The 21,685-nt window shown below is 36.9% G+C and overlaps 1 protein-coding gene across 1 annotated transcript in view; it reads right to left on the bottom strand.

The window, feature by feature from the left end:
- The window catches only part of Tmtc3 (transmembrane O-mannosyltransferase targeting cadherins 3), a 40,182-nt gene that overhangs the window by 17,355 nt on the left and 1,142 nt on the right, over positions 1 to 21,685 (bottom strand). Inside the window, exons 2-8 of the mRNA XM_075954194.1 lie at positions 14,743 to 14,964; positions 13,479 to 13,697; positions 11,915 to 12,014; positions 8,293 to 8,408; positions 7,684 to 7,856; positions 3,257 to 3,509; positions 997 to 1,145 (exon numbers count right to left, since the gene is read on the bottom strand). Of these exons, the coding sequence (XP_075810309.1) occupies positions 997 to 1,145; positions 3,257 to 3,509; positions 7,684 to 7,856; positions 8,293 to 8,408; positions 11,915 to 12,014; positions 13,479 to 13,697; positions 14,743 to 14,946 (1,214 nt within the window). The 5' untranslated portion in view covers positions 14,947 to 14,964. The remainder of the gene's footprint in view (positions 1 to 996; positions 1,146 to 3,256; positions 3,510 to 7,683; positions 7,857 to 8,292; positions 8,409 to 11,914; positions 12,015 to 13,478; positions 13,698 to 14,742; positions 14,965 to 21,685) is intronic.

Genomic DNA, 21,685 nt, shown 5'->3' with positions numbered 1-21,685 from the left:
GTGTGACTTCAAGCAGTTCAGGTAACTAGTATGAGCTTCAATTTTTACATATGCAAAGGAGGATAGGTGTGTTAAAATAATTCTAAATGTCTATTGTCTATCACAAATATCATTAGCACTTAGTAGGTACTAAAAGCTGGCAGTGGTAATGACTGGATACATTGGTAGAAATTACAAGAAAGGGATTTGGTAAACATGGATGAAAATTGTGAAACCAAATAAGAAAGTCTACAGAGTACATGTTTGTCAAAAGAGGCTAGATGCAAAATGCAGGAAAAAATGGAAATATTCAGAGTAGATATAGTAGGAAGAGTATGAGCTAGAACTTACATGAGATAATTAGAAGGGAAAAGTTTATAAAACCCATGGAAATAATTTTTAAATAAAAGTCTTGACTGGATATAAGAGGGGGTAATACATAAGAGGTATTAAGAGTGGTGTAGACAGAGTCAGCTGTAAATCAAAATTTAGTATCATATTAATATTATTTGAATACTAAAATTTGCTTGATATATTTTATTGATATACTAAATGAACACAACCCCTATGATTATGCTAGTTTTTAAGTATACTGTTCTTTAACTGTTAAAGCAACATGGAAACACACATTATTTTATAGTGAAGATGGTGACAGGAAATTATGAATGCCTGCTAAACCCATTTTATATACATTAAGAACTCAATATGATTCTAATAGGATGACCATATCTTAGTCACTGCATATCAAAGTGCTTGAGTTTCAATAACAGTCTCACTGTCTTCAACTGGGTCTGACTCAGTTTGTCATCTTGGACAAACTGTATAATATAAATTATATAGGAAACACCACGTGACCAGGTAGTGAAGAGCTTTTCTAACTTCAGTTACAGCTACCAAGATGAAAAGACTAAAAGTACAGCTTATAAAACTGAATTACAGACTAAAATAATAAAATTAAATTTTAATGTATTTCATTCTAAATTTAATAATCATCAGACGAACTAGGATTTAATTTACCTTTTATTTGAAATTTTTTGCCACCCATGAGCCACTAAAATACAGAAGCCCATGCTAGGAACATACAGTACTCGCTCGGCAACAACAAATCCAACAGGAAAGAAAAGATTTGAGGCAGGAATAAACGGTAATGCCATTAAACAAAGTGCCTAGAATGAAAAAGAAGATAGAGAGCATATTAAATTAAAAAATACACACATGACAAACAATAAAAGCTTTTAAAATTTATTTTGAGTAAATGAGTTTGTAGAATATTTAAGATGCTAATATCATGAATACTGAACATAAAGGTCACACATGGGTAGTAATAAACATCAGTGTGTACCTAAGCAAGGTATGAGGCACGGTTTTTGAATCACAGAACTTTGTGAGATTGCTTAAGGACTTTGTGAATCATCATTTGAAATTAAACCCTGTACTTTTTACAGCATTAGACATATGAAAAACATAATTAACAATATTTCATTTGTTCTCTGAGAAATACAACTTTTAGTATAAGTTTACTACAAAGGTTCACTTTTTTAAATTTATTTATTTATTTTTTCATTGAGAAAAGAAAGAAAAAAAAACAAGTTTCCACCTCCTCCCAGCCTCCTATTTCCCTCCCCCTCCTCCCACCCTTCTCCCCCTCCTTTCCCCCTCCCTCTCCAGTCCAAAGAGCAGTCAGGGTTCTCTGCCCTGTGGTAAGTCCTAGGTCCTCCCCGCTCTGTCCATATCTAGGAAGGTGAACATCCAAACTGGCTAGGCTCCCACAAAGCCAGCACATTGCGTAGAATCAAAACTCCGTGCCATTGTCCTTGGCTTCTTATATTAGAAATCACTTTTTAAAAGTGATTTCTACATAATGTAGTCTGCACACCTACATCTAAACACACTGCCTCTGGAACCTTGGGTACCACCACGTAATCTGTCCCCATTTATTCCATCCCTGACACATAAGACAACTCTGGGGTGGAACTTTTAGAGTTATGGTTCCAGTACTTGCTTGAAAGCCACTTACTATTTCAACCAAATAATCTTGAAATCACAAAATCAATATGTCAGTGATTATCTGTTTCTAAAAAGTCCCACAACACAAATGAAATGCTTTTTAAATATCAAGCAATGGTCTATTTGATATGAACTAACTCTCATTTTCTCATGTTCCAATAAAACCGCTTCAGTGATATTTCATCAAATCTAACATTTTCAAATTTACTTTTTTTTTTTTTTGAGTCTGTCTCCTACCTAGATTGTTTTCTAGGATTCAGAGTCCAGGGGTAATTCAGCTTCTTTTACACTACTCAGCTACATATCTAGGAAAGAATTAACATTAAGAACTGCACAGCACCCGTTAAGAGTGCCCTCTATGTGACTTGAATGATACTAAGCAGCAACTGATGGAGAACTGGTAAAAGCCTTGTTGAGACAGGCCTCTGCCAGGTTTTGGCCTCCACCCCCAATACTCAACCATCTATCCTCTGGTTTCAATTAGCACCTCCAGACTAAGGAAAAGTCTACGTGAGGCCTAAGCATTTCTTCTGAACTTCAAAGGACTGTTCAAAAACTCCAGTAGGATGTTTTCAAGATATAACTTCACATGTTTTAAGAATCTTTTTCCTACACTCTGCATTCTTTCAAATTCTTTTTCTGTATGTTATCCATTTGTCACAGGTTTCTCAGACTGCAAACTCTCTGGAAACAAGGACATTAAAACTCTTCTCACCATAGTATCAGGTAAACAAGTTGCAATCATAAATTTATACTGAACAAGTAGCTAATGTTGAGGAAGTTATTAAAATGTATACATACACAAAAATTATTTTGAAATAACCAGAGGTCTCTGAACATAGTCCCACTTAGGGAGTAATTAAAATCTTGCTAATAAAACTTAAAATCTATATTACTTTTAGTTGTGCATTGCATGACATTATTCGCAAGGCCAGGGAAACAAGTATACAATATATCCATTTTTTAAAATGCGAATAAGAAATGTAGAAAAAGAAAATGAATGGCAAAGGCATTTGACTGTGATTTGTTTCTATCAAATTAGAAAAAAATATTATTAGCTGTTTTAGATAGCTAATTATGAATGCTAAGATATACCTGCAGATTAATTATTTAATTAATAATTTATATAAGGACAATCTAACATATGTTCATAAGTTGAGAATGATCTACAAAGAAATGTACTTCTAGAAGTATACACTGGATAAATTATAGATAATGTCAAATGTAACCAACTGAATGCAACATTATTTGAGAAGTTAAGATCTCTTACCATTAGGACAGTCTTCGAGGAATCACCAGGATATCGGAGACTGAATATTCCCAAAGCCCCCAGAAAGCAAAAGAAAGCGAAAGTGGCAAGGTTTCGGATATCTAGAAATGACTCTATAAGTGGTATTGTCCCCATGGTCCAGTCACAGCAGAGCTCTGAGGGATTCAACAGAAGCCAAGCATTCACAGGAAGGAGGTAGTTAAAAGTTAGCTGTCGTGTAGGGGTTGGGCTTACAGCAGCTGGGTTATCAAACCTGCATAAACAACAACAAAAAAAAAGCATTTAAAATGTTTTCCCCCAGTGCTGAAGACTGAATGAATAACAGGCTAGCATTCTATACTGAGCTACATCCCAGCTGTTGTTTTCTTGAGACACCGTTACTGCTTAATATAACTCATGCTAACCTTGAACTCAGGATTCTCCTGTCTTAGTTTTTCAAGTATGGCGATTACATATGCATATACTAAATACATAGCAAACAGCAGCTCCAATTTTAAATGTTGTGGGCTTTGATTTTTTATATTTTTTAATTTGTGGAGAAAGAAAGGGAGAAAGAGAAGGAATCAGATTGAGGGTATATGTATGGCACTACCATACATGGGGACGTGAGAGGGACAACCTTTGACTTGGTTCTCTTTTTCCATCATGTGGGCTCCAGAGAACGGAACTATGGTTCTAAATTTTAGTGGCAAGTGCCTTTACCCACTGAGCAAGCTCAGCAGTCCCAAACTCCACTTTTTAAATACAAATTTTACTTATTAAATATATAAAAAGAATATACAATTACTTTACGTGCAATACTCTTAAATAAGAGAATAAATACATTGGGGCTCTGCAGTTAGGAATGCTCTTGTAGAGACCTAAGTTCAGTTCCCAATGCTGGCAGCTTACAACTGCCTACAACTCCAACTCCAGCGTTTTCTTTTGGCCTCTGCTTATTTCTGCACATATGTGGTACATGCATAAATACAGTAAAAATAAATCTTTTTTAAGAATAAAAATGTGTTATAGATACCTCAGAATCTTACTATCTGACTCAAAATCTCAAACTGCCTAAATTAAATGTCTAGGTGATGGAGATGGTATTTCAGGTGAACCACTTGAAGAGAAACCAGGTCAGTCCTTGTCAGTAATTACTAGAATAATCCAGACATGAATATAACATTCCGACAGAGCCTGGAAAAGTACTTTCATTAAATCATGACCTTCAAATTAAAGGCCATAAACAAGTTGTATGATATTCAGATTTATTTGTTGTATGGAAGTTACTAGCATATATAACAATGTTATCCTGTATGAATCAAAGTTTAGGACTAAATACTAATAACAATTATGATTCCTAGGAAAAATTTGTCCTTGTCTTTTCACTGCAGATAAATCTGCATCACTTAGGACTTTCTTCCTGCTTTGAAACAAAACTGAAAGTCACAATTCTAATACAAAGTATTTAGCATGGAAGCCCACTCAGCATTCTGTGTTTTCATTTTTCTCCTAGTAAATACTAAAATGCCCATATTTAGTTTTCTCCAAATCATGAGATATTGACTATGAATTAATTTTGCAAATTAAGTAAAATTTAAAAAATAAGTAAATTACAAAGAATATGTTTACATATTTGGTTTTAAATCCAAATACTAAATTTAAATGACTATATTTCCATATATTCCTTAAGAAACCAGTTAGTTAAACAAATTAAGTAGCAATCTCTATCCTATTTGAGTAGATTTATTTTGGAAACTATGAAATGGTTGAGAAGAACATCAATACTGCTTGAGCAGTGTCATTTAGAACTTTCGCAGTTGATTACACAGAGAGTCAGAGCTGAACTTGAAGCTTTCTCCTCCGTGAGAAAACACTACTCATTTTAAAAACTGAACAGATTATTTGATTTAAAGAATTAATGTTTAAACAAACCAAACCATAAAATCAATTTCTCAGGGTCATATAATTTATAAGCACATCTTTAAAAGCTTTTACTTTGAAAAATATACTTATACTCAGTATGAACCAAATAAACACACTCATATAACACAAATACAAACAATTTTTCAGAATGACTGGTAAAAGGAGCAAAATTATTAAAACTAAGAGTAAGAAAAATATAATTCAACTTGTTTCCAATCCCTAACTGAGTCTAGTTGAGCAAGGATAGACTCAGGTTAAAGATAAGCTGAAATTATTTCTTGAAAACAGCAACAACAGCAACAAAAAAAATGCTGAGAATAACTAATTACAGGAAAATACTAAAGTGTCTTAGAATAATCTGAAACTTTTTTGTATAATCCATGCTTATAATGCATTTTGAATCCGAATAAGAATTTATTTTTTTTCTAGCCAGAACTTGTAATGTACTATGTACAAAACATCACTATGTGGTTGGTTTTTCCCCTCCTCAATTACTTTATGTAATACCAGTTACTTAAAATTATGGGGGACTAGCATAAATTTCATTTTAAATTTTAACTATAATTAAGTGGGAAACGGTTAACGTTACAGCAGGCAACCATGGAATGCAGATTCTAACTTCTTAAGATCGTCACACTAGAGTGGGCACTAGGTCCAATGACTTAGTGCCCTTTACAAGGTGAAGGCAAACAGGTACATAGGCAAGGCTACATAAAAATGCTATATAAAATAAAGCTCGTATGAGGAAGCTACAAGTCAGGGAAGACCAGTGACAGCCAGCAACCACCAGAAGCTAGGCATGTTGATTCTAGGTTATCTAGTTTGCAGTTGTTCCAGTTGTTACAGCAAAGCTAATAGTCAGGAAAGAATGTCTTAATAAAAATCAGAGATAAAATCTATTATTAAAAAATGTCTGGAGAATAGTTACTTAGTGGTTGGCTAGAAATTTTCATAGTTTACTTCTAAGATAGAGTAACCAGAAAGCTCTTGTGAAGCAAAGTAATTCCTATCGTAAGGTTCCACAATTAAAATTTAAAAGCAAAAATTAAAATGTAGCACAATCTTTTGAAGCCAGTCTGGTCTACAAGAGCTAGTTCCAAGGCAGACACCAGCTATGCAGAAACAAACAAACAAACAAACAAACAAACAAACAAACAAACAAAGATAACACTACTTTAAAGAACTGAAATAAACCCCAGAACAAACTTCAAGAGGAGTCATGGGAATATATCAATGTACTCTTAATGCTTTGCTTTCATTTAAAAATTATCAGGTATCATAGTGACAAGAAAATTTGCACAACAAAAACAGACCAAAAAGAATCATACACACTAAAACATACAATTAGAGGCCACAGAACACAAAAGCACATGTAAAACTATGGGAGACATAAGAAAGGAGTGTCTGAGTGTAGAAATGAAACAAAATACATTATTTCTTAAAAGTTTCAGTCTTTAAAGGCAAAGCATACCAGAGGACAGTAAAGTCAACTTTGGAGCGGCTCAGGGCATAGCTGAGATAACATTCTCTACTGAGTACAAGTATTTTCAGAAGCACAAGTGAAAGAAATAGAGTTCTAGAAACAAATGTTGAAGGAATTTGTTGCTGATAGCAACATGTCAAATAAAATCCTCCATGGAAAAGTAATAATGGCATAGCAGGAAAATGTTGATATAGCAATGCAATAAGAAGCACTGTAAATAACACTGCAATTTAATATAAAGGACTTAGCTTAAATTCTTCCAAAGTTAAACATTCCAAGCAAAAACGTCTACCGAAGGAAGTTGTATGTAAGTATCTTTGGAAGACAGACATAGAGATGAGACAAAGAGAAAATCCTAACACTGTAGATTGACATTACTTATATCAACAACTATATTCAAAGCCAATGGATAAAACACCCCATCAAAAGATCTGAAAGACAAGAAAGACTAATTTACATATATTCTTTAAGAAATCTTCTTCACTAAGGCAGGGAGACAGGTAAACAGTAAAGTGCTAGAAAATTATATATTATATTACACGTCCATTAACAGAAAACAGTTAACATCTGAGCAGATGATTATTAGGGATTACTAGGCATTAACACAGCCCATTTCATAGTGATAAAGGGCTTAGTTCATCAAGATATCACAACAATTTTAAATGTTTCAGAGCGTTAACAACACATGAATTAAAAATTACCAGAATTGCATGATGAAATAGACAAATTTACAAGTCTAGTTAGAGACCTGAACACTTTTCTCTCCACATTACTTGGTAAAGCAAACAAAAATCACTCACGATATGAACACAACACTATTATGATCTTTACTGTGGAGTTTTCACACACAACTGTAAACATATAGACCAGAAATAATGTTTATTTTAAGCAGTGTATGTAATTTTATGAGTATATTGATATCTCAATAAAGCTGTTGAAAAATTAAATAGAAACTAAAGACCTTCTGGAACATTTATGATGACCTAAAATCTTATTATTAAAAAACAATGGAAAAAAGCTAAAGCGAATAATTTCATACCTGGTAAACACTGGGAGCTGGGACTGAATAACTTGGACTCTGATCACGACAAGCAATAATGTACTGACCATCAGGACAATGAGTTTTATGAGTGTCTGCAGCATAGAAACGGGAATACTGCCCTTTCCACGGAGGAACTGTCCGGCAACTGTACATAATAACGGCAAAGTATACTGAAAAGAAAACCAGTTTCAGTGACAGACACCAATAATGCACTAATTCTAAACCTACGCAGTTAGACCCAAAGTGAGAAGAACTGTGAAATGATGTGGTACAATTGGGGAACTGATAACACTGAGACCAGTCTGGGTACTCTGGCAAACATTGAGCTATGGTGTCACAGGATCCCCGGGACTTCCACAAATTGTAGAAAAGATCCTAGTCCTTCAACCATGAAGGTGTCATAATACTGTAATAATTTTTTGGTGGGCAAGAGGGTAAAATATAGTTATTTCTTATAAATTTTGCTATTATTATAGTAAGCAGAATGTTTTATTTTTTATTTTTTTTAAGCAGAATGTTTTATATGTAATGACATATTTAGAGAATCAGGTTTAAAATCGTTTAGCTAGGATAAAAAAGAAAATAAAAACTCCATTTTTTCCTTACCCCTTGGGCCACAAACACTTCATACACACAACAAATACCGACGACTGTTATTCCTTGTTCTTTACACAGTGTGGCAACAGCCACTAAAAGCACTGTCAGTGCAATCGGGGTCCACGCTGCAATTAAGAAGAGGAAAAAATGAATCTATCCAAAGGTTTTATAGTGTCACAAAAGTGTATTTTAAATTATTCTTATAACTTTCTCTCAAACTTTTTTCTTATTGACCAATACTTAATATTTTATAATATATTTAAACTGTGCACCTTTTACACTATTTTGTTCAAACAAAATATCAAGATGCATAATTTAACCTAAAGAGTTTTGTGGAGATAAAAAAACATCTAGGGTAATACCAACTTTTAAAATAAGGATAAACTTGGATAAATTAACAGGACTGAACATGGTAATTAGTGAGCAGTCAACCAGAAATGAAGACAAATTTTCTGGAATTATACAGGTCTTAGCGACGATAGGAAAATGGGACGGTAAGGAACGGAACACTTTCAGTTTTGGTGCTAGGAGTGTAAAGAAAATGGTATACAAGTTCCTTAAAAATTAGTAACAGGGGTGAGCTGTCCCAGGCAGCGAGCAGCCCGCACAACCCTGTCCAGTGCCACTGTGACTGAGCTCTTCCACTCTCATGACCTGAGAGCCAGCTCTCCCACTTGCCACAGGTGGCGGAGGGGGGAGCATCTTTCTCTCCCCGCCACCACATGGCATATGGGGGGGACCAGCTCTCCCCTCTCACACCCTCTGGGCCATCTTGCTCAGCTCTACTCTGCTCAGGTGAGGTGCTGGGCCCATTTTCCTGAGTGCTGCACCTGGTGAGGGCAGGGCCAGTTTTTCCTAGTATTGCAGTCTGCGAGGGACCAGAACAACTACCTGCAGCCCCAACCTCTTGGCCTTCGGTGATAACAGGAGCCACGAACATCAACAAAGACAGCAGCTGCAGCAGGGCCCCAGAGCCTGCCAGACACGGGTCCTGGCAGCAGACCAGGCCTGGACAACACCATGGCCCTGGATAGCGAGCAAGCCACCAACCTCAGCCTGCTCCTCATCACCCCTGCCTTTCTCCACAGGACACGAACCACCTGTCTTTCTCTTCCATACCCCATCATGTATTTCTCACCATAACTGCCTTGTGGTTCTGGGCTGAGGTGGGAAGCTACCCGGGGCAGTGCTGGAGAGCTCAGCATGTTAGTGAAGGTGCGGGAGAGCTGGTGGGCTGACAAACCCTGTAACCACCCAGGCCCAGAACCAGGGCTGAGCTGGCCTACCCTGACATCCACCCCACCTGTGACCCACAGGCTGGACAGCCCAGAGACCTAGGATAGAACCAAACAAGACTGAAGAAGACATGTCACTGCGTAACGTTATTCTGCTACACTTAGTGAGACTGGTGCCTAGACTAATTGTCATCAGAGAGGCTTCATCCAAATGGAAACAGATGAAGACACCCACAGCCAAACATTAGGTGAACCTCGAGGATCCTGAAGAAGGGGGAGCGGGAATTCTAGGAGCCAGAGAGTTCCAGAACAACACAAGAAAATTCACAGGATCAACTAGCTAGGCGTATAGGTGCTCACAAAGACGGAACTGACTACAAGAAAACCTGCATAGGACTGACCTAAGCCATTTGCATATATGTCACAGTTGTGGACCTTGATCTTCTTATGGGACTCATAACAGTGGGGGCAGGGGCTGTCTCCTGCGTCTTTTGCTGGGTTTTGGGACCCTATTCCTCCTACTGGGTTGCCTTGTCCAGCCTTAATACAAGGGGAGGTGCCTTGTCTTACCACAGGTGTCATGTCAAACATATGTCATGTTTAGTTGATATACATGGGAGGTCTGCCTTTTTCTGAATAGAACCAGAGGAGAAGTGGATTGGAAGGGGCGCAGGGGACACTGGGGAAGGGCTGGGAGGAGAGGAAAAAGAAGAAACTGTGGTCAGGGATGTAAAAAGTAATAGCAACAATAATAAAAAAATCATGAAAAATAACTGAATTGAAAAGAACCTATAAGGAACTTTGCAAACTTTTCCACAAGGAAGATAGATAGGTTTACATTATATACACATGTATTGCTATATCATGTTGTACTCTGTAAATATGTATTTTGATTTTATATGTTAATTCCTTTTTATTGAGACAGGGTCTCATGTAGCCATGTTGGCCTCCAACTCACTACACCATCATACCTGGGGATGACCTTGAACTTCTCATCTTGTTTCCATCTCCCAAGTGCTGGGATTATAGGTCTATGCCACTATGTATAATTTTATAGAATGCAGCGCAGAGGACTAAACTCAGGGATTTATAAATGCTAGGAAAACATTTCTACCATCTAAGCTACGTCACTAGGACCCATTAAGCTCCATTAGAGACACAAAATATTCATATTCATAGTATCTTAGTATTCTGCATTGGAATGCTACCACCACCACCAAAGAAAAAAAAAGGAGGGAAAAACATGGGAGTTTAAAATAACTAAATACAGGTTAAGATTATTTAGGAAGCTTTTTTCCACTATGCCCCGGGGAAAAAAAGGTGAGCTAATTTATGAAATATATTCTAGAGTAAGCCACACGGTAGAGATTTATTTACCTATGATGATACATAATAAAAGTTAAATTCTAGCAGGCATTGAACTTTGTCTAAATACTATCATGGGTCATTAGCTATTATTTATCAAAGACAACTAAAGGGTTGGGACAATAGCTGAGTGGCTAATGCACTCACTGTGCAAGCAAGAGGACCTTAGTCCAAACCCTTGGAACCCATGTAAAGCCAGGCACAGATGCATGTATGTGATCCCTTTGCTACGACAGCAAAATGGAGACAAGAAAATTCCCAGAAGCTTGTGACCTAGTCCACAGCAGTGAACTAGTCTCAACGTGGAAAGTGAGGAACAATATCAGAGGCTGTCCTCCAAAAGTCACGAGTGTGTGCCTGTGCTCCAGCACACACACACACACATGTGCGTACATGCATACACACACACACACAACTGAAGAATTGGTACTTGCATTTTTTATAGAAAAAAAAACAGATGAAATTGAGACTGGCTCTGAATCCTCCATTTTAGGGTTATTTGATCATTGAGAGGAACCTGCCATTTATTTTTAATATTGACAATGTTATGTCATTTTTTATACACGCTAATGTGGAACAATAAATGTCACTCACCGCGCCCCCGTGTCTGCGCTCGATGCACTATTACCCAGTTCTTGAGCTTCGGGAAAGGGAGCTGGAGGTTGAGAATACAGACGCAGAGACAGACGGACACGCAGACCTTTTACACTGATACCAAAGCCCCAAGAATGCCCCCTTATTGTGTTCAGGGGCAGATTATATAGAGATAGCCAGGCCCCAGCCAAACCCACCAGAAACCACTTTCCTGCCATCAGGAACTCCTGAAGGTCTCGTGCTCAGAGCAGCTGTAGGCACTCAGATCAGGGGAAAACAAGTTGTTTACAAGAAATTCAGGAACTGGGGGTTCACAGCTCCCAACAAATAAAGGCAAACCCCAAATGTTATCTTAATTATGAAGCACTTGGAATGAATAAATAAACTTATTTGATTAAGTTTCATAACTACAATAAAAAAGCTAGGCAGATATTTACCTATGGAATTGTCTGGTCCTTTTGATTTAGTGTATGACAAAAATGCAGCCAGAAAAAAGACAGACGACAAAAGCTCAGCTCTTCCTACAACACCTGTCACCTAGAAGAAGACAGGGCACTCAAGTTAGTGCAGTGCTCTGAATTTTATTATGTATAATGACAGCTTTAAACCGAAAACCTCAGCTTTTCAAGGGTAGAGCTCTATTTTGTTAATATGTGAGCGCCCTCATGTGGTAAATTTAGGTATCATTCGTGAATGAAAATCTAAAAAAATTCTTTTAAAACAAAGTCATTATTTTAACTTGGCAAAAATACTAGTTTTTGTATATTCTTTACCACTTTTCACGTAATTATAACATCTTATGTAATTACAATACAATATAGAGATTAATTCTTTAAAAATGTAAGTTTCCCTACATTATTTTCTTAACATGAGTGTTTTTTTAATATGAAGCTATAAATTTACTAATTTGCAAACTAAAGAAATTTCAAAAGTTAGTTTAATAAAAAAACCCCACAAAATCAAATCCTGCTTTTTAAAGCAATGAAATTCAATGTACCACTTGAAGCCATTTTTCTTTTTTGTACATGAATGGAAAAACTCAGCTGAATACCACATGGTTCCATAATAGAAGAGAGAGAGAGAGAGAGAGAGAGAGAGAGAGAGAGAGAGAGAGAGAGAGAGAGAGAGAGAGAGAGAGAAGAGAGAGTCATACCAAAACGCAAAAACATTTTTGCTTAAGAAGAAAAGCTTATAAGAAAGCAACTAAATAGAGTATTCTTAGTTCTTCCCTGGGAAGCGTTTTAGAGTGTCAACATAGGCAAGAAAAATTATTTTGGCTATATCTTCATAGGAAAAAGTATGTTCATTTACATTTTTCATTAATAACCTTAAGAGATTATATACGTATATATATATACAATTGCTGATGATATATATTAATATGGATTTATCCATGTTGGGCGTCCTCTTCCATTGCTCTCTAGTCTCACCTCTTTACAGATCTATCTTATCCCATACCTACAAGCGCTCACGTGTTAAGTGCACTGTGTCTGCCTAGTGCTTGAAGAGGCTGGATGAGGGTGCTACATCTTCAGGAACTAAAATTACTGAAGGTTTAAGTTGCCATGTGGCTGCTAAGAACCAAACCAGCATCTTCTGCAAAGCAGCAATGGCTCTTAAGCACTGAACCATCTTTCCAGTCCTCTGTGTTGCACTGGAGAAAGCTTCTCTCAATAAGCCCGAAACCCAGGGATCAGCTAGATCAAGCCCCCGGATCCCCTTGACTCTATCTCCACACTGTGAGATTCTAAGAATCTGCTACCACTCTGGGCTTCTCCCATGGGTGCTGATGATACAAATTCAAGTACGCATGCTTGTGATGCAATCACTTCACCTATACACACATTCTTGGACAAACATTACCTTCAAAACTACTTTAAATTGAAAACTTTTATGTAAATTGGTAATAGGGACTTTGTGCACGGGAGAGAGTAAGATTGAACTAAATTGGGAATATTGAAATGCCTGAGATTTCATTAATCATTTTACAGTTTTACTTACTGCTTCTGTATGGATTGGATGCACAGCAAAGAGCAGAGCAGCAATCACACTGCTCCTCTTGTCCAGAAAAAGTTTGCAGACCTTAAGAAATATCACACTAACGACAGCATGAAAAACCGTGTTTAGGAGATGATACGACATTGGCTTCAGTTCACTGAGCAGATAATTTAAGCGAAATGTTAGCACTGTTAAGGGCCGATATGACTTGTGACTTCTCTCCTACAAGGACAAACAAGCACAGGTTATTAAAATACCTTGGAACTAAGGCTACAGAAAGCAGTCATTGCTTTTATTATGAAGACAATGATCAAAAAGCTCCACAAACAAGAATTTATGCTTATCACCAGGTGATTGACGCATGAAAAGGTTCTTGATTGAAGGAATGGGTACATGTCATGAATGATGACTGAGATCGACTGTGGAGTATGACATATTAAGTTTCAAAAGAGTTTACACCCAAAAGTGACTTGACAAGTACTGTAGACAAACACATTCATTATTTATCCTCAAGGTATCAGTTACTTTTACAGATCAGGGAAATGTTTCAGCATCAAAAAGCTGTAGTTTATGTCACATAGCTAATGAATGACAGAACTAAAATTAGAATCCCGTCTATATGATCCAATGATGAAAAGGGTTTAATCCTAAATAAGTTAACACTGACTTTCAAAATAATTTTAAGTAAACACTTTTCTTACTGCAGAGAAATAGGCAACATGTACTTATCTTTAAAAACTGACCTATTTATATTGAATTTACCATGTTAATGGTTAAGTTAATCGTCATTTCTGTTGCCTGACTCACAGGACAAGAGAGATAGCCAGGGACACACCTGCAGCAACACCTGCTGCTCTCCCTGCACGCGTTAAGTCTCATATGGAAATATTTCTAGGAAAGTGACTCACGGTCCACTGCTAGTGGAACAAATCCTGCTTCTGAGATAAGGAGCTGTAGGACACAGACACGTTCACAGCTGCATTGGTTTTTAGGGGAAAATCTTTCTTTCAAACATTTGAAAAGAAATCTGGAAACTGATTTTCTTAAAGCTCTTTATATTAGCATTTCCTGTAGCGAATCTTCAAGAGTCCTCAAAGAAAGCGAGGCCTGTGTTGGATATCATTGGCATACTGGTTACTTAGCAATTAAGTATCTATCTAAGTATATTAAGTGATGAGTATTAAACTATATTTGTTTTTTAGAGGTAAGTGAATTACACCTGTAATTTGTTTAATTTTTTATTAAAAATTTAAAAGTGATTATTTACCTCAGACATAGGAGTTCCCCAGAAATCATTCTGAAATAAAGTTTTTAAAGGTGTAGATGGATGGAGATCTTTATTGTCCAATATTGCTGAAACATCGTCAAAAACGAACCCACAGAACAGACTGTTCCAGTAGCAGGCGGCAACCACGCTGACTATTAATGTCACTTCTTTCAAGTTAATATCAGCCATCTTTCCTTCAAGCATCTTTTCCTATAAGCAAAACTGGAAAAACATGCAAGATAAAAGTGAAACAAACAATATTCTCCCCCAAATAATTACAATTTTAGTGTTAAATAATATTTAGAATAAAGATTACACATTAATGCTTCCAGAGAAAGAGCAGCTTAAATACCATTTGTTTTTAAAGAAGAATTTACTGCCTAACTCCATATTTCTAAGGCAAAATTTTTTTCTTTTACACCACCTAACCTTTAGACCTCTGTCTCTAGTTAACTCAACACTGAAGTCCCATCAGTTGTCACTGGCTGGCTCACTGGGAAGCAGACACACAATGCATCTTGTGGGAAGCCTACACATCAAGCACGAGCTTTCCAAAACTAATGGAGCTTTTATTTCAAAATTTATGTATTAGAAAATTAATCTAAATCAGAGCTTCTGTAACTTTGTTAAGCTTTGTCTAAGCCTTGCAGAAGTAGTTCTTGGGTCCTTTCATTCTGAGTATATACCAGCAATTACCTAACCCTAATATTTCTTACTGTCTTATTTATGTTAGTTAGCCCTTTGGATATATGAGTTTATGACCTGGATGTAAATCATTTTTCTTTCACCCATTGCATTGAAGGCATTTAGCTTAGAATTTAAGTGTTAGAGATGATAATCCTTAGCTGAGGAAAAGCAATGTTAAGAGTCACTGCTTAATAGTTAGGGGATGGGACAGAATAGAAAGGGCTCTAACAACAGGAAAATACAGAAAAAAAATCCACCACATACCAAAGTGAAAAGTTATTTTAAACAAAATCAAATCAAGCTGGCCATTATATGCTCTGGGTAGTGTCACTAGGTCACTGAGTATTATATTATCACTTGTAAAATGCAGAGTACTAGTTCCTAAAAACTGTTACTGTCCAAACCCCAAAACTGTCAACAGGGTATATAGGCAGTAAGTGACTTCATGGTATGAAGGTCTTACCAAAGGAGTCACCTAGGTAGCCCCAAGAGGTAGTGCCAATACAACCGCAACAATCCTCAGGAGTGAAAACGCCTGAAGGGCAGGATTTCTGCCGAGGACCATAAGTCAGTAAATGACAGCAGCCCCTACTTTTTTGAAAAAGGAAAAAAAATCTTGATTCCTATGGGTGCTTAAAAACAGCTGCTGACACTTTGGCTTTTATCTAGATGGGATCATTTTGTACTTTGGATTTTCAAATTAGTAAGCGAATAAATTTAATTGAGATTTGGTGCATTTTGCAGTAGTAGCAATAGGTACCAATGTGCTGTTCAGAGTCAGAAGGCTTGAGAGCTGACATTATCTGCAGGAGTTCTGCCTGTATCAGCAAGAGAATAAGAAATAAAATAAAAATTCCAGTTAGCAATAAAATGGCTAACATGGGCAAAGATTTAAAATTGGATGTAAAACTTACAGCATATATTTAAACTACATATGAGATGTACAGTTTGTTAAAGCGTGAAAGTACTTCTGTAATTATGTGATGTGGGATTTCCCTCTGTATGCTGCAATTACCACTGATAAAAAAAGGAACTGCTTTGGGCCTACAGCAGAGCTGTAGGGGAACAGAGCTAGGCGGAGAAAACTAAGCTGAATGCTGGGAGAGAGTTGGGAGAAACCATGGAGCCACTGCAGGAGACAGATGTGCTGAAACTTTGCTGGTTGGCCACGACCTTGTGGTGATGCACAGATTAATGGAGGTGGATTAAATTAATATGTAAAAATTAGCCAATAAGAAGCTAGAGCTAATGGGCCAAGCAGTGATTTAAATAATATAGTTTCTGTGTGATTATTTCGGGCCTAAGCTAGCTGGGTGATTGGGAAGCAACAGGTGACCTCCATATTACCATCATGAAATGCATTACACCTAAGAAAACAAAGTTCCAACCAATAAAGCAGAAAGCACACAGATGCACTTTCTAGGATGTATTTTCAAGTAAAAGAAAAGTATTTAAAGCTTCATCATGACTCCAGAGTCATCTCTGAAGGGTATGGCGTCATGGGGTCCTGTCAGATACACCCCCAAAAGCTGATAGTGTTTCTAATTCAAAGATTGGATTCAACTAGCATTTTTTTCAGCTCTTGCCAAACTGGAAAGCAGAATATGAGGTACTGTTGCTATGGGAAGGATATACATACACATATATAACGATAAAGACTACTACAGAGGCCATAGCTAGAAAAGTGAGAGGATCAGTAAGTCAATCAAAGGATTGCTAGAAAGCGATTCCTAAAATGAAGGAGAAGTTTGGTTACTAGCATCCCTCCAACAGCAATCACAAAACTGATTCTAAAAGTTCTAGAAGTAGGAGTAGATGAATTGGTTAAAGTCTGGTCTTTTTCCCTTCCTAGGCAAAGGCAGGAAATTTCTAGAGTAAAAACACAGGGTCTCCTATACAGGCTACACAGTCACGAGAGAAGGGTCATATTGTAAACGAGGGTTAAATCAGTTTGCTGACATAATTTAGTCAGAGGTCCTCCAGCTCTCTTCTCAAATGGGGCAGACAGTTCATTAAAATTTTACGCCACTGGAAACAGAGGATTCTAAAATGCTTGGAAAAATAATACAGGTTTTATACCAGTAATCAAAAAAAAAATTTCAGCAATAGTACAATTTAAAATAAACACTCCACAAAACACAGAGAGGAGCAGTGCTTCAAATTTCTATGAGAAAAGGATTTCCAAAGTAAAGATTTTCATTCAGAAACACAAATTCCTTACACAGAATAGGAAAGTTTTAAAGTCACTAAAAGTTTCAGGATGTTTCTCACTTTAAGCCAGCTGGGACAACACTAACTAAATAGTGAGTACTAATAAACAATGGAGAGGGGAATTGGAGCACAGAACCGGGCTGTGGCCATCAAATATCTAAGAGAACAATTCAAGGGCAGAAGGGTTCATTTCAGCTTATGGTTTCAGAGGTTCAATGAACGGACACCAGGATAACGGCTCTGGCCCTGTGGATGAGAGAACAGGATGGCAGGGAAGCCTGAGGGAAGTAAGCTGCTAAGCTGAAGGCAGGAAAGACCAGATGAGACAAAGGATGGAGCCAGGGCAAGTCAAAGCCTTCCAATGCACGGAGACCCACATCCTCTGCCAGACTCCACCCACCAACGTTTCCTACTTCTCAAGAGACACTCAATTACGAACAGATTGCTTGTACTATAGAAGTCATGATCCAATTACTCCCGAAAAGCTCCTCCTCTGAATAGTACACAAGTATTCGTCACATGGGGTTGTGGGACACTTCACATCATTTCCTAAACAGTATAAAGCAGTAACAAAGGAAATATGCAGAATGACAACCATAGCATGTTAGCAGGTTTCTGAGTGATCCCAGTGCACTTAAACAGTGCAGTGAAGAACTACTGTTACTAAATTGACACACACACACACACACACACACACACACACACACACACACACAGACATATACACGCACACACACCTGTAAATCAGGAAAGCAATTCCAGTATCTATTATAAGGTAGATTTTTAAAGATATATAAAGTTGGAAACATTTCTCATTATAAAGCCTTGGGTCCTAGCTCTGCTAAGACCAATTTACTTGTGATGAAATATATTCTTAGATTAAAGGTTTTAATAACACAAACATACTAATAGAAGATAATGTGGCATGTTGGAAATTGACAGGCTAGTTTCAAAATTATAACAGACGATCTGTACAAATATGCAATACAAAATATTAAGTTAACTAATTTATCTATGAGTTATAACACCATGAGAGTTGCTAGTTTTGAGTTTAACTTACTAGCTTTATGAAAGTTAGTGAAGTTGTCATGCAATACATGGCACTGTGATTAAGAAAATACAAGCTGAATAGTACGTTTGGGATTAAAACTGCCTAGTGAGATTTATAGTTCGTGTTAGTATGCCCCAGAATGATCACACAATGATACCGGTTTAATGACACACATTTATGAATACATTCCCATCATTTAATGACATATAATTAGACTGCTAATGTTTGGTTTAAATTAAGCATCTCATTTAAGTACTTATTAAAGTTGAATACATTCAAATTATAAATGCAGTTTTGAATTAAAACTATTTAATCATGGTTTCTCTTTTTATGGGTGCTTTTTATTAATTTTGTAGTCTTCCAAAATTATGTACACAACATTACTCTGACTCCACTCTCTCTATCTCCCTTCTTCCTGCTTCCTCCCCACAAAGCCATTTCCCACATTCATGTCTTCATCTTTTAAAGGAGAGCAAACAGATTTGTTCAGGCAAAGTGTGAAGGAATGACTAAGAACAGGGAAGGCTCCCAGGAAGACGATCCCTAACTTTTAAATGTTGCTAATTAGAGTTCAGTGTTTTTGAGCTGTCATTTTCAAATGACCCTTCATCATAAAGTAAGATTATTAGGTTCTAGAGATTAAAGAATAAAGAGTATAAAATGTTAGTTTAATAAAGCTGGATAGATTCATAGCATCTATAGTTAGGCATGATTTTAAAATTATGGTCCTTTTGAGTTACAGAAATTCCATTTAGTATTATAATGTTCAGTTTCATTTTAATCATCAAAACTCTAAATTTGATTAACTTTGAGAACTGCTCTCCCCCCAGGCTTAGGCTCACTGCAAATGGGATGTGATCTTACTCCTTCAGGTAGATATGGTACTTCACAGTCCCCCCCCCCCCCCTCACACACTCACACACTTTGCCATCAATAATTTTAAGGTTGAATAAAGACACAAGGAGAACAAAAAGCTGCTTACTTGACTACTAAGTTCAGATTCAGACTCTTATGGGTGTTTGAGGGTTCTCTGAAGACCAAAACCCCATATAAGGGCAGGGAATGTAGTTCAGTAGTCGAGTGCTTTGTTTATCATATACTATGTTTTGTTTGTGTGCATGCATGCATGAGTGTGTGTTAAACAATCTCACCACGTCACTCAGTCTATTTAACTCAGGACCCCTCTGCTTCAGTTTCCTGTCTGGGATTACAGTTATGTACCATTATGTCTGTCTTTGCTGTTACTTAAAAAAAAAAAAGTCAGCAAGTAAAGTGAGATCCAGAATAGATGCAGGGCAGTTACAAAGGGGTTAGGATACAGGCTTTAAAGACTTCCCAAAGTGATGTAACATCAAGGGGAGAATTGGTCCTAGTGCAGTCATGGCTTTGTTCAAGGTTTCCTGCAGGACAGAGTTGATGAAAAGGAGCTTACATAGTACTCCACACTAGACAAGACCCACGGGGGTATTAGCATATATACACATGCATGCAGCAGAAGCAAATGGAATGTCCAACTTGTTTGCTGACAAAAAAGAGATATCAGCATATATACATATAAAATCCAATGCAGCTACATTATAGATATAAGTTCAATTCGTTCAACTAAATTATATTAAGTTCTTCTTGGGGTAATAATCTAATGACATACCTGGGGGAAAATACAGCTATAGGACAAAGCTAATTCCTTCCCAGTTCTGTTTCTTGAGAAACCAACAACATCATTCAGACTTTCTCTATAGTCCTCGATTTATTACCACCCTGAAGTCTACAGAACTTCTGTATGCAAAGTCTGTCTTCACACTGAACCATACCTATCCTTCTAGTTGCCTCATGCTAAAGAGAGACAAGTGTCTGCTTGTTATACACGCATTCCTTTACCTGAACACAGAGTTCCTCCTGGAAGAAAAAAATTCTTGAAAGACACCTTTACCATAATAGGGATTTGTTAATAAATTTCTCACGGTCATACACTGTTTTAGAAACTAGAGCGGTAGGTGAACAACAGACGGGTAACGAACTGAAGTCCACTGGGACAGAGCACAGAGGTAACAATTACAGAAAGCAAGGCTTTCTCACAGACTGATTTTGGTTAGATAAAACTGGTCATACAAGCCCAGGTTAGACAGAACACAGGTCCAGGCATGCGCGCCTGAGACAAGGCCATTTAAAAAAACTCTCGCATAAAACTCATTCTCGGAAAAAAAATCTGAGAAAAAAAGAAATTCTGACGAAAAACTATCTTAGCCCTTTAAAAATTATACATCAAGCTGCAGGATCGGAACTTCAGTTAAATGTCCTGACTCACAGTTAGGTATAGTATATGAAGACCTGGCTCACGAAATCATGTTTTCTGCTCTTGTTTCTTGTATTCTTAGGTCAAGTATTGCTCAAAATAATGTTAGGACTAATTAGACAACGAATTTAAGAAAGCTTACACTTCAGTTACGATTGTCACTGAGATCTACAACCTTAGCTTCTTCAGTTATTAGTTAACTACTTCTTCCGAAGAGAATAAAATTTAGAGACTGTCTGCCCTTGAAGCTATTACAAATATAAACTAGAAAGAGAGAAATGGGGTAGAAAGACCAATACAAACAACATAAAATTAGTAAAGGAGTAATAGAAAATAAAGTATGTAATAAAAATCAAGAGAAAAATATCAAAGTTTTGTGGTTAAAAACAAATTCTTAATATATTACACCAGTGAAATTGTGATCAATAAATACTTTTTTCTTCTTCTTTTTGTTTTGTGTTTTTGAGACAGGGCTTCTCATTAGTTTTGGAGCCTGTCCTGGAACTCGCCCTGTAGACCAGGCTGGCTTCGAACTCACAGAGAACCTCCCGTCTCTGCCTCCAAAGTGCTGAGCCACCACCGCCCAGCATAAATACTGTTTCATCTCAGTATTTTTGACAAAATAAACATGAAAAATAATTCATTTTCTTGAGTAAACAAAGCTATAAAATGCAACTATTTCACCAACACTAGTTTCTAGA

Source organism: Microtus pennsylvanicus, chromosome 20 (genome assembly GCF_037038515.1).
Source record: "Microtus pennsylvanicus isolate mMicPen1 chromosome 20, mMicPen1.hap1, whole genome shotgun sequence".
In the NCBI taxonomy this organism is placed as follows: domain Eukaryota; kingdom Metazoa; phylum Chordata; class Mammalia; order Rodentia; family Cricetidae; genus Microtus; species Microtus pennsylvanicus.
The sequence above is the reverse complement of the archived record's forward strand: the minus strand, read 5'-3'. Positions and strand labels throughout refer to the sequence as shown.